Source organism: Aquila chrysaetos, chromosome 21 (genome assembly GCF_900496995.4).
Source record: "Aquila chrysaetos chrysaetos chromosome 21, bAquChr1.4, whole genome shotgun sequence".
Taxonomy (NCBI): domain Eukaryota; kingdom Metazoa; phylum Chordata; class Aves; order Accipitriformes; family Accipitridae; genus Aquila; species Aquila chrysaetos.
Window position 1 is genome coordinate 23888778 of NC_044024.1, and position 12182 is coordinate 23900959.

Consider the following 12182-nt stretch of genomic DNA (forward strand, 5'->3'; position numbering starts at 1 on the left):
AGCAGCCACAGGCAGAGGGTAGCCCAGCTTGCCCCATGCTCTACCGCAGGCAGGGAGGGCCAGGGGGTCCCCTACCCCCTTCAGGCAGACAAATGCTGCTTAATCTGCTTCCCTGAGGCCTCTGTGTCCCCCCCCCCCCCCCCCCCCATCTCTCTGATGCCCCACTGGCTGGCAACCCCAGGGCTAGGGCACAGCACAGGCATGCCTGCTCCCACCCCTGCAGGCAGCCGCGGAGGAGAGGAGCCCGTGGGAAAAGGCTGGACACACACACACACAGACAAGCACAGAGACTTAAAATCCCGTTTATAAAAACACATCCCCCTGTACAGTGTCTAACATCCTTTTTACAGTATTTACAGCAGCAGCCAGGGCAGAGGCACTCGGGGTGCAGGCAGGGGCCTTACCTGAGGCTACCTGTGCCAAGCGAAGGGCCAGCAGCGGTTGTCACCGCCTGCGACAGACGCTGCTGCGGGAACAGATTGTCCTGTCCCAGGAGGGGACAGCAAGGTCTCACTGATGTGCTGAAAGCTGATCTTCCCTACAAATCATCCAGGGTTTCTCCTCTGGCTTCAACAGTGGCATAGACATCCCCCCCCCCCCCCCCCCCGCACCCAAACCCACTCGGTCACAAGAGCTGCCAGCCCCCCCTCGTAGGGCAAAGCCTGGTGCCCCCAGCGAGAGCTCGTCCCATCTCACGCTGGCAGAGTGCTGCCCTGCACGCAGGAGCGGAGCAAGGCCCAGCCACCATCACAGCCCAGCTGCCCGTCCCATTGCCGGATCAGTCCCCGCTCGCGGCCGGTGCTGCCTTTCGCCGGCGCGGAGCAGCGTGGCACGGGAGAGCTGTCGCCTACGCGGGTGGCGGGGGCACAGGAGCAGAGGGTGCGTCGGGGAGGCACGGGGCTCATCTGCTGTGGATCCTCCTCTCCGGACTCGCCGCCAAAACCACATCTCACATCTCTGCAGGACAATCAAGGGGGAAAAAAAAAAAAAAAAAAAGATTGGTGAGATGACTGCTGGGGGGGGGAGGAGGGCTGCACAGTGCACTGGACCTCCCCAGGTATCACCAGCAGCAAGGTTAGAGCAGAAATCTGGGGGGGGGGGGGGGGCTATGGTTCCCTTCCTGCTTCACTGCCTCCCAGTACGGCTCAGGGCCATCAGAAGCAACGCTTCCCCCCAGCCACGTCATTTTGGACACTCAGAAGGGAAGGGAACAGATACTGAGAACTGTGACTTTTGCAGCCTGGCTAGGGGGAAATACTTTTTTTTTTTTTTTTTTTTTTTAAATCAAGTTCTCTGTGCTTCCAGCCTGTCACCCAGGGACCCCTTTGGAGAGGAAGTGTGGCCTCTGCCTCAGTTTCCCCAGCAAGGAAGCTACTGGGGACCAGCCAATCTCACAGAACTGCAGAGCTGCCTGGGTAAAGCTGCCAGAGATGCCCAGCAAGGCATCACCACCTGCCCCAAGGGCAACTGCAGCCGAGCCCTTTGTCAGGAGAAAAACACCTGCAGGAGCATCCGTGCTCCCCAAGGGCTGGGATTCCCCTCTCTGCCACCGCACAGAACCTCTGAAGCTGTTCCCACTCGACAGATGCAGAAGTCTCACTCTGAGACCTGCCCACGGCTTCGCTCAGTGCTGACACGTCCCAAGGGGCACTACCACAGGCATGTGTTAGGTGGTACTTATCGAGTCTGAATCCTCACTTTCCTCCCTCCAGATGGGATATTTCCACAGGGCTAATTTTTTCCCAGGCTGGGGTATACCACAGGGAAAAATACTCTTTTCCTTCTGCTCACTTTCCCCCCCATAGCAAAGAAAAGCCTTTGAGCAGCAGTTGGAGGGATGCTGTAGGCAGAGCGCCAAAAGCATCTGTACATCTTCCTGAAAATGTCAATAGCTCTGCAGGTTGCACTGTTTGGCCACCGTTTTTTGCAGGCCTTCGTCGTCAGGACCAACCTGGCCTTCACATCCCCAAACCCCTCCACCAGGGCAGCACTGCCACCTCCACTTCACCCATTGGGGGAAACTGAGGCACCAGAGAGGGAAGACACTCAAGCATTGGAATTTCTGCCCCAGCTGAAAGAGCTTCAAGGGGGATGGGAGGATGAGATCCAGATGAGCTCCCCCCCGCCAAGAAGAAAAGACAGAAGAATTCCACCCCTGCAGCCAAAACCAGGCTCTAAGCTCCCTGCAGTGGGAGCCCCAGCAAGGACAGGTGCTGGGCCAGGCTCTGCCGAGCCAGAGGCAACGGAGAAGCCCCAGCCCAGGCGTCCTGCCACGCTGGATGCAGCTTGGTGCTCGGGAAGCACACGGATCAGAGCTGCGTACGTACCTTCCAACACTTTATCCAGATCCGCAATGAACTCCTCCAGCTCCTGCGTGTCTCCAAGCTTAGCTAGCAAAGAGAAACACACCGTCAGGTCTCTCCCATTCCTCCCCACCAGCTCTAATTTGGAAGAAGAAAGATCCCTACCCCTTGCTTCTAACCACAATTGCTCCAGCTGCCTGCTGCTTCTGTACCAGCCAAGTGCTGCCTGGCAGCGGTGGGAGGGGGTTACGGGGGGCTGTGCATGCAACGGGGCCTGATCACTGCACAGCTCGGGAATAATCCCAGCCAAATGCCTCCGAGCACAGCATCCCCGTGAGTCAGTGCATCTCTATGGGATTACAGCCCACCCTTGTACCCAGCTGCTGAAGGCATCAAAACAACAGCACTGAACCTTTCCAAGCAGCTGCCCAGCACCACCTGGCTCTGGAGTCCCGCACTCACATGGGGCTTAAGGGCAGCTCTAGCATCACCCATCCCCAGGGCAGGGTGCTCCCCCCACCCCTGTGTGCACACATAGATCAGGGCTGGGAGTTACAGAGCTGAGGAGCAAGGGGTTTCACCAAGGACGCTGCTTGAGGGCAGCACTGGCAGGAAACCCCAGGACTAACTCTGACCTGCAGACACACAGCATTTCCACCCCTTACACTCCCTCTGACCTGCAGACACGCAGCATTTCCACCCCCCACATCCCCCTCTGCCCTTCACAGCCAAAACCCCACACCTCCTCTGCCCCTGATCTCAAGCCCCAGCTCTGGGGGTAGGATGGTGCCCACAGGTATCACGCAGATCAGCATCCCATAACCCAGCCAGGGGCACTTCAGGCTCAATGTGGGGGAAAGCGGAGAGGCAGGGCACATCCTCCCACGCACACAAGGTCAGTCAGCAAGGGCTCAGCTAAGGCCAGAGCTGGATCGATACATGGTGGGAAGGGTGCTCACCTTCCCTCTGCTGTGTCATCCCTGCACAACCCTGCACTTCCCAGGTCAGGAACAAAGCCCCTCGCTGTGACCCTCCCAAACAGACCTCTGGCTCAGTCTAGCCTTGACTGGAAACACACCAATCCACCTTCATACCTCTTCCAGGATCCAGCCAGGACCCCAGGGCTCATTCCCACCTCCAAATCCTGTAGGGCCCCATTGGCACCCCCCACCCAGGGCAGCCCATCGCTGCTGAGCCAAGCCAAGCATGCAGAAGGAAGCCCTGGCAAACTGCCCTTCAGACCGATCTTTCAGCCTCACCTTTGGAAGGGTAAGCATTGGCAGGGGTGTTGAGGTCCTCCTCGCTGGAATTGAGACTGCTCCCTGGGGATGTGCTGGTACCTGCAGATCCAAAGCATCAGTCACTATCCACAGCTACAGGCACCTTATAAACCAGTTGCAGGACCAGGGACTGATCATGTGCGTGGCATAGGGTCCTTGGTTCACCCTCACTCTTGGCCAGCCCATCTGCTCTCCCCCTGCTGCAAGGAATGCTTGGAAAAAGGGAACTGAGCTCCTCTGCCAGGCCAAACAGCACCCGAGGTTGCCTGGGCATGGTCACAGGGACCCCTCAGGGTTATTAAAGCCAACTTGTTCCCTCTGAGCTCCCGGTAATCTCAAGCCTTGTGCAGTCCTGCAGCAGCCATCCCAGCAGAAGGAGCCCCAGCAGAAGTTGGCAAGTCCTGTGCCAGCATCCAGTGGTCATCACCCCATGCTACCCATCCAGCCCTCAAGGGAGGAGTCGGGTGGGTAACTCAGAGGTGGGATCAGCTGGAAGCTCTGTGGTTTTACCATGGAGGAACCCCCAAGCTCCCAAAGCAACTCCATCCCGATGGACACCATCGTCCCCCAGGACTCCTCATTCCCCAGCCCCGGACTCACTCTCCAGCTCATCGATGCCGCTGTCATACACGCTGTGTCCTGCTTTCCTCTTCAGCTCCTCCAGGTGCTGCTCGTACTGACAGGCAGGGCCTCGGTCAAAGTCCTCCATCACCTCATCAAACTCCCGCAGCAGGTCACTGAGCTCATCAGCCATCGCTGGGGGCAAGAAGTCAGTGGAGGGAAGGGTTTGGGGCAGGCAGCAGGCAGACAGCCCCAGCAAAAGCCTCTCAGGAGCAGTACCAGGCTGGGGAGGGGGCAGACCCAGGCTCCGGGCCATCTCTCTGCAGGCAGGCTGCCAGCGCTCGCTCCGTACAGCAAGTTCAGGGCTGACATTGCCTCTCAACCCCCCCCATGCAGAGCTCTGAGCACATCCAGCTCCCTGGACAGCTCGGCCATCCTTCCAGCTCATCCCACAAGTGAGCAGGGGCCCAACCCAGTAAGAGCTGGTCCTAAGCAGGCAAGGGTCTTGGTCCTGAACCCAGCTCCTTCCTCTGCCTTCAGGGGAGGTTACAGCAGGGCTGAACAGGGGCCCTGGACCATGCTGAGCCTGGGTGACCAGCAACAGCACACCTGACAGCGGAGCAGGGCAGTGAGCCCAGCAGCTGCTCCCCAGGGATGTGCCGCTTACTCCCTCCGGATCCGGATCCGTCCCTGGGGAGGCGAGGTGAGGCTAGAGCGGTCACACAGAGACGCTTCAGAGAGCTGAAAATACCAGCATAGCCGGCAGAGAGGAGACGGGTGAGGGCCAGCCGTGGGCTCAGGCTGCCTCTGAACCAGCACACGGGGTACGGGGCCACCAGTGGGTTTGTGGACGCGGCAGCGCTGATGAAAACTCAGGGGAAAACCCGATGGAACCCCAGGCGGCACACGGGGGAGGGGGGTGGCCACAAGCTAAAGCCGGGAGCCTCCGTCCCGCAGGCTGCAAACCGCGTCCTGCTCCCCGGGGACCTCCCCACGGGGGGGCTCAGCAAGGCGGGGGGGGAATAGGATACAGGTGCAGAGACCCTTCGGGAGCCGGGCCCGGGGGGGGGGGCTCTGGGGAGGCACGGCACGGCACTCACCGGCGGCTCGACGGACGGACGGAGGGACAGACGGGCTCCGGTGCGGGCGGCAGCAGCAGCGGCGGGTCCCGCCGGGCGCGGCTGTTTTAGCCCCGGGGGCGGCTCCGCGCCGGTGGGGGCGGTGGGCGGGGCGGGGCGGGGCGTGGCCGCAGCGCCCTGGAGGCTCCGCCCCGCCCCGCCCCGCCCCGCCCTGCCGGATTGCGGGCGGGACGGGACCGTGGGGTCCCCGTCGGGCCAGACCCCTGCGGTCTCCGTGGGTCACCCCCCCCCGCCCCGTCCGTGCCCGGGCCAGGGTCTCCCTAAGGAGACGGGGTGTGGGTGGCGGGGGTGTCCCCTCTCCCCCGCGGGGCTCGCCTCGTCTCCACGCTCTGATGGTGCTGGGTGATGCCCGGGGGCTGGGGACCTTCGTCCTGCGGAGCCCGGTGGCCAAAGCCCTTCCACCCAACAGCAGCCACGGGGGGATCTCCCGAGGCGGAAAGCCGGCTGCGGCATCTCTCCGGCCACTCCCGCCTCCTCCTTGGCCCTGATCCCTTCTGCACAGCGGGAGGCTGGTCCAGGCGAGCTTCTCCCTAGGCTGGAGCTGTTCTTGAGATCCTCAGGTTTCCTCCCAGGTGCCTTGTTTCCTTCCCTGCATCGTCCATCCACCAGAACATGAAGTCCTGTAGGATGAGTTTTCCACTTGTGATCGCTTCCCCTCAACCAAGCTTTGCCCCCTTCCCTCAGAGCTCACCCCTCCTTCAGGCTTTCTGTGTACCAAAGTCACCTCTCAGCATGCCAGAATGGACTTTGCTGTAGATTTTCCTTCTCTTGTGTTTTAACCTCTCCTATGCCTGCTTGCCCCAGGCAGGCCCAGCTGCACAATATTGCTTCGTAGTCTACAATCATTTCTGCCTTTGTGTCTTCTGCTGAGGTCTGCCCTCTGCTCCAGAGCTCTGGAGACAAGAGTAAGAGGTCCCCAACAAGTTACTTCTCTGCAGTCATGAGCTGTACCTTTTCTTCCCTGTCACGAATGAAAAGCCATTGGATCTTCTGGTGGCATTAACCCAGCAACTGTCAGGGGGGCAAGAAGGAATGCAACAGAGGCAGATGTTCGCTCATTCTCATCTGCTGGTTTGGAAAAGGCGGATTCAGGCTGTGCTTGCTTTTTATCGAGGCTACGTGCCGCTAAGTGCCTAAAATATCTTCAGACCATCACAGTAGACCATCTCTCTAGGTTTAGGATGCCTTGGTGAATTCAGGAGCCCACAGCTTTTTGCCAGCTCTGAATCAGCCCAAGTGAGCATCCTCCGGTCGGGTGAGCAGGTCACAGGGGGAGATGACAGCCTCTGGAGAACACAAGGGCACTCGTGTGCTTTCTAGCTGTGCTGGCCTGGGGTTTTCTTTAGCTCTTATTCCTTCTGCACCTAACCACCAGCGAATGCTGATACCTTGGTGGCTCTGTGAGCGAGGTGATCTGAGTGAGCTTCTCTCCTTCAGCTTTACTAGTGACTTTTCAAGTCAAGAAGTTTGCGTCTGGGCAACACTCTACAACACAATCCCATGACTGATAGCTGCAGCAAGCATCGCTGCTCAGCCCAGCGCTGAGTAATTCCAGCACCAACAGCTGGCGAATGAAGAGGTCCTCAGCCATTAAACACTGTCTCGCCACTTGTGGCAAGAACAAATACTGGAACATCAGCCAGAGACCTTTGCCTGGTGATTTCAGGCTGTACCGAGGACGCTTCGATCTTTCCTGCAGAGCAGAGGAAGGCATTCACCGCCCCTTGCCATTAGCTGCTGGCTTGTGGATGGGGACAGTATTTCCTCACAGTGCTTCGATTTCATAGAGTAGAATTATAGAATCATTTCAGTTGGAAAAGACCCTTAAGATCATCGAGCCCAACCATAAACCTAACACTGCCAAGTCCACCACTAAACCATGTCCCTAAGCGCCACATCTACACATCTTTTAAATACTTCCAGGGATGGTGACTCCACCACTTCCCTAGGCAGGCTGTCCCAGTCCTCAGTAACACCTTAGGTGAAGAAATTGTTCCTGATACCCAATTTCAACAAAACCTGGCTGCCTGCGTGGGCTCCCATAGGTACAGGAGGGCAGGCATTACAGGGGAGAAGAGTCTAGTTATCACATTATTGCAGATGGAAAGTATCTTTACTGTTTATCTCCATTTTTCATGTTCTGGGTAACCATACCCATCAACCAACGCCAGCAGCATTTGGCAGTGTCCCTAGTTCTTCCCAGTGTGGGGTGGTGCAGGACATGATTTTGCCCCTTGCGATGCAGAACCAGTATTCAGCAGATATTGCACATCATTACCTGAGATGCCATTGGGAAGCTGTATTAGAGCAGGCTCACCCGCCGCAGTGGGAGTGACCCAGCTCTGGTTTGCCATGCCCCAGTCTGGGATATTCCACAGTGACTGACGCAGCCTGGTGAAGGCTGGGAACTGCAGGCAGTTCCTCTCATGCTGGGTGGTGAGGGATGCTCAGCCAGCTTTGGGCTGCTTCTGCTCCGCATCTCTTGCTCTTCCTCCAAATGCAAGAAACATTCTCCCGGTCGACCTGTGCTGCCCACCACCAGCAAAACACTGCCCTTGCTGCTCCTTCATCTGATGGCTCCTTTCAGCTGGGATGAACTCTCCCTGACTTCTTAGGTCAAACAAAACCAAGTATTGATCCCGTGGTAGCCAGCACTGCTTCAAGAGACTGGGGCAATATTACCTGCCAGGTGAGTGTGACCCTTTCCTCTCTGGATTTAAGCCCTCAGGCAGTTCCTCTGGTCTCAAAATACAAATAAAGCAATGCTTTGCTTGGAGGAACTTCTTTTGAGTCATTTATGTTCTTTCAGTTTACCATGGGAACTTGAGTTGGTAAGTGTTACATGATGCCATGTGATATGTTTACACATGTGCGTATCCTGATCAGCAGCATAAGGGAGACACATGGGTTAAAAAAAATAAGAAGAAAAAGGATCCTGCTTTCTTTGCTGTTGACTATAAAATTACTCACTTGCTCATGAATCTGAGTAACTGATCCTACTGCTGCAAGCTACTCCCCGTTGCAGCCTTCTTAAGACCTCTAAGCTTGACTTTAGCTGTAAAAACCCCTCCAGCGCTGAGTGGCCCCAGATGGTTTTGGTGGTGTTGGTGCTAACAACCAGCCAGCAACCACCCCCAACAGCAACCCAGCCCCCATGCTGATGCTGGGGGTCTAGGAACCTCAACACAGAAAATTTCAGATTGTTTCAAAAGGTGAAATCACAGGGGCTTGCAGATTCAGCTTGGGGAAGAGAGGAAAAGAGCCCAATGATAACTAAATCTGAAGCATAACAAAAGCTAACTAGCTTTTTCAGAGCCAGTCCAGAGCAATGCTAACGCGTTGTGAATGACAGTGCTTTGCAACTGATTTGTAAAGCTGGGTTTATTTTGTGAGGCTGAAATAAAACAAGTTATAAGCAAATACTCGTGCATGCCAGGCAGTGACAGCCGGTGTGCTTTTGAAGGAGGAAAAAAGTCTGCATACTGCTCAGAGGAGGCAATTCCCAGGCAAAAAGCAGCGACGGCCGGTGCTGGCCTGCCCTCAAGCGGAGTTTTTAGCAATATCCCCATCGGCAGCAACAGCCGGTACTGAGCAGTTTTCAAGTCTTGCGATGCGGTGGTAGAAGTGCCCTTCTGTGATTTTTGTACTTTCTGTAGTGAACGGAGAAAGATGGCGTGTTTCCCAGGGAGCCCCCCCGCCGCCTTCTGCCCACCGTTATGGTGGTAATGTAAAATAAACTTCAAAAGGACTTTGCTTGCAAAACAAAGCAAATAGCTGCCTTGTATTTCAGCATCCCTGTCCCATTCAGATTAGCATAAGCTGGATGGTGAATCTGTGTCCTGTGCAGTGGTATTTCTGAAACTGGCTCTGCAGTGCCTTGCACTTCTTCCCACCACCCAGTGGGAGCGGTGTAAAATAGAGAGTGTCAAATCTGAGGGCAGCCAGCCAGTCTGTCAGGGAGCTTCAGAGGGATGACTTGATGCTCTTGTACGTGCCTGTTGTAATGCCCAGTGATGACCACAAACATTTCAGTCACCTTTTAAATCCTTGTGTGGCTTCCAAGGGAGCAACATTCAGAGAGCTCAACTCTACAGTCTTGTGTAGACCTGTCGGCCAAGCAGCTGCAACCCCCATGTCTCTCTCATCCTCAGATGTGGCATAGCTCTGCAGCACTCTTCCCAAGTGCCATGAACACGTTAGAGTTCATATGTTATCACTACAATTTCTCCACACTTAGTTCTTAGAGAGAGGTGTACGGCAAAAGCAATGGAAGAACAAATTAAAGCTCAGAGGAATCAAGCCAAAGTGATGTTGGTAGCATCAATCTACGCCACAGCCGCTCTCCGAGTGACTCACTGAGGTGACGGGGAATGAGGAAATGTTCACTCTGCTTGGGTTTTCCTCTTTTGATACTGAAAAATTTGATCAAAAACATGCAATAGGGTCTGTGTGGAGTTCTCATCATTGACCTCTGTGCCAGATCTGTTGCTCTTGGTAGTAATGACAAGTCAAGCCACACTTAGAAGCAGTGGCATCAGGTTGAGCTCTGGCCATGACAAGGCATGAATTACCTTGCTGGTTTTGTGCTCTGCTTGAGATCTTAATGGCAGCCTTGAGGCTTCTGGCTTCCTCCTTTATGAGCAGACCAGTAGCTGGAGCTGCTGAAATGCTTGGGCATCAAAGTGTTTGCGATGTTCTCACAATGAACTAAAGGTGGGGGATGCAGGTTTGTGCCATTCCCATCTACTGTCTGTGGCCAGCAGTCTTGCCATCACCACAGACAGGCAGTGGGCTCAGTGATGTCTCCAGGACTGCTAGCAGTGCTGTGCCATCCTCCTTGTCTGTGTCCTCGCACCTCACAAGTTTCCAGACTTCATACCACCACTACTGCACAACTGAGCCTTTCCCTTACCTCTTCCATTAGAATATGTTCCTCTGTGGTCCCCAAGGAATCCAATGTACAACGGGCTTGCAGGGAAGTTCTCCCCGGGATGGCGCATCGCTCACTGCACCTATTGAGCCTTATCCATCCATTCCCCGTCACCCAGGACCCCGACACTTCATATTCCCCCATGACAAAAAAGCTGATTTGCAGTCCGGGTTTCAGGCTGGCAAAATGATTTGAGTGCCCTTTTGTCCAACTGAAGATATAAAGATCACCTGCTTTTTCTTGGATTCAAAATTCTTGGTGAGCATTTGTAACAACTCCTCCCAACCTGAGGATCTGCCCCCTTCCCAATGCTCACCCTCAGTGGGGACACAGAGATATCCACCATCAAGTCACAGCCAACGGTTACTGGAACACTTTGTCCTTGTTAGCACGTTACCGTTAACAGACTCAAGCTGTTACAACTAACAGGAGATAACTAGTCACACCACATGGGTCCAACACCGGCCGTTGACTGAGGAGTGGAGAGTCATGCTGACATGCCCAGGGCTTCTAGTAAGAAATTTTAAGGTGCCCCAGAGGGTCTGCTCTTGCAGTGGGTATAATCCTGTAGTCTGTCTGCACAGAGCAGCCCCTGCCTCCTTGGACATGGTGTTGGTAACACAGTTGATGGTCAAGTGTGCTGGTGACCTCAGAAACCTTCCGCAGACTCATGGTGTCCTGAGTTTATCCGCTCCTGCAGACTCAACAGCACTGCTCATCTCTGGAGCTTATCAATTCTCGGGAGGCTTTCACCAGCTATCTCTCAGCACACACTTCTCTCTTCAGCCTGCTGCTCTCCGGGAACTACTTCTCCACCCAGCCTGACAGTACCCATCCACAGGGAAGGGACCTTTACAAAATAAGAGCTCAGCCCTGAGCAGTGCAGTACCTTGAGACAGGTACCATCCACCAGACAGATGCAGATGAGGCTATGGTGGAATACCTCCTCCCTCTCAGGCTAAGGGCACAGAAAGGCTCGTGCATTCGTTAATAATCCTTTTGATGCTACAAGGCATAGCCAAAGCCATGAAGCTGTTAAGGCAGTGAGGCACACGAGCTGAGCCATGGGCTCCCTGCTCGCAGACAGAGCAAGGCACCAGCATTGCTGGAGCACGCATCCGCACCGACGTGCCAAGCATTTCCCCACACCTCAACGTGGCATTTGGCAAACCAGCCCAGGTCGCCTCAGACTGGTCCAGGGAGGAGGCCCTGAGGAACAGGGCTGCTGAAGGGCAAGTCCTGACACAAGGGCAAGCCTTGATGGTGGCTCCTCTTGAACCCTTGCTCAGCACACTCCCATCTAGCTGCCTTAGCTCAGTTTGGTAGGGGGGCCATTTCTTTTCAAGAGGCCCCTGCAGGCTGCAGGAGCTGTTTCCCTGGGCGAGGATGTCCCTCTGTCCGTGGTGGGGGAATCAGAGCATCCTTAGGAGATCCCAAGGCAGCGGTATACAGCTCAACAAGTGAGCCCTTCAGCCACAGCTCCATGAAACTTGCTGCCATCTCAGCAACGTTCAGAGCTAGACCAGAACACCAAGGCCTCATGCTCGGAGCCAAATCACAAGGCTTGGGAAGGAGGAGTAGGCTGTCCCATATCTCTTGTAGGAACTGCTGTCACCTCCCCCTTTAGAGCCAGCAATGGGAGCAAAGGGCACACACTGGTGCATGGCTTGAGCTCAGCCTGTCCCAGTCCCTCCATCTCCTACTGTGCCATGGAGCCAGTGCTCCCTGGGGTGCATCAAAGGTACCCGTAGTCCCCTGGGGTGCACCAAGTGAGGTCCACATGATGGAGCCATTCCTGTGAGGCCGCAGGGGAAGGCTGCTTCCACACTGTGCTGGAGTACTTTTCCAGCAAGCAACCAAGGACCAAGCCCAGTGTGCTTTCTTCACCCCTCTCCTGCTCTTCCCTGCACCCATCACAGGCCCCATGGGAACCCAGGCTCCTTTTGGGGGCACATATCCTGCAACTGGG

At 55.7% G+C, this 12182-nt stretch overlaps 1 protein-coding gene across 2 annotated transcripts; it reads right to left on the minus strand.

The window, feature by feature from the left end:
• Positions 1–286: 286 nt before the first annotated feature.
• Positions 287–5334, minus strand: LOC115333858 (regulator of cell cycle RGCC-like). Of its 2 annotated transcripts, XM_029997392.1 has the most exons (5): positions 5245–5334; positions 4184–4339; positions 3563–3643; positions 2328–2390; positions 287–957 (listed from the first exon to the last, which is right to left on the minus strand). In XM_029997392.1, exons 2-5 carry the CDS (start codon positions 4335–4337, stop codon positions 950–952), a joined length of 306 nt encoding a protein of 101 aa, XP_029853252.1. In that variant the 5' UTR covers positions 4338–4339; positions 5245–5334; the 3' UTR covers positions 287–949. The 2 variants fall into 2 exon arrangements, with proteins under 2 accessions (XP_029853252.1, XP_040975005.1); XM_041119071.1 differs by lacking the exon at positions 5245–5334 and having other exon boundaries at positions 4184–5229.
• Positions 5335–12182: the final 6848 nt, after the last annotated feature.

Bases quoted from the DNA above. Each gene is read 5' to 3' on its own strand.
- LOC115333858 (XM_041119071.1), bottom strand. From the start codon at position 4,592: ATGAGCTGGAAGGATGGCCGAGCTGTCCAGGGAGCTGGATGTGCTCAG. The intron at 3,644-4,183 runs GTGAGTCCGGGG...TTGGATCTGCAG, and splicing joins CGGCATCGATGAGCTGGAGA to GTACCAGCACATCCCCAGGG. The intron at 2,391-3,562 runs GTGAGGCTGAAA...TCTCTTTGCTAG, and splicing joins CAATGCTTACCCTTCCAAAG to CTAAGCTTGGAGACACGCAG.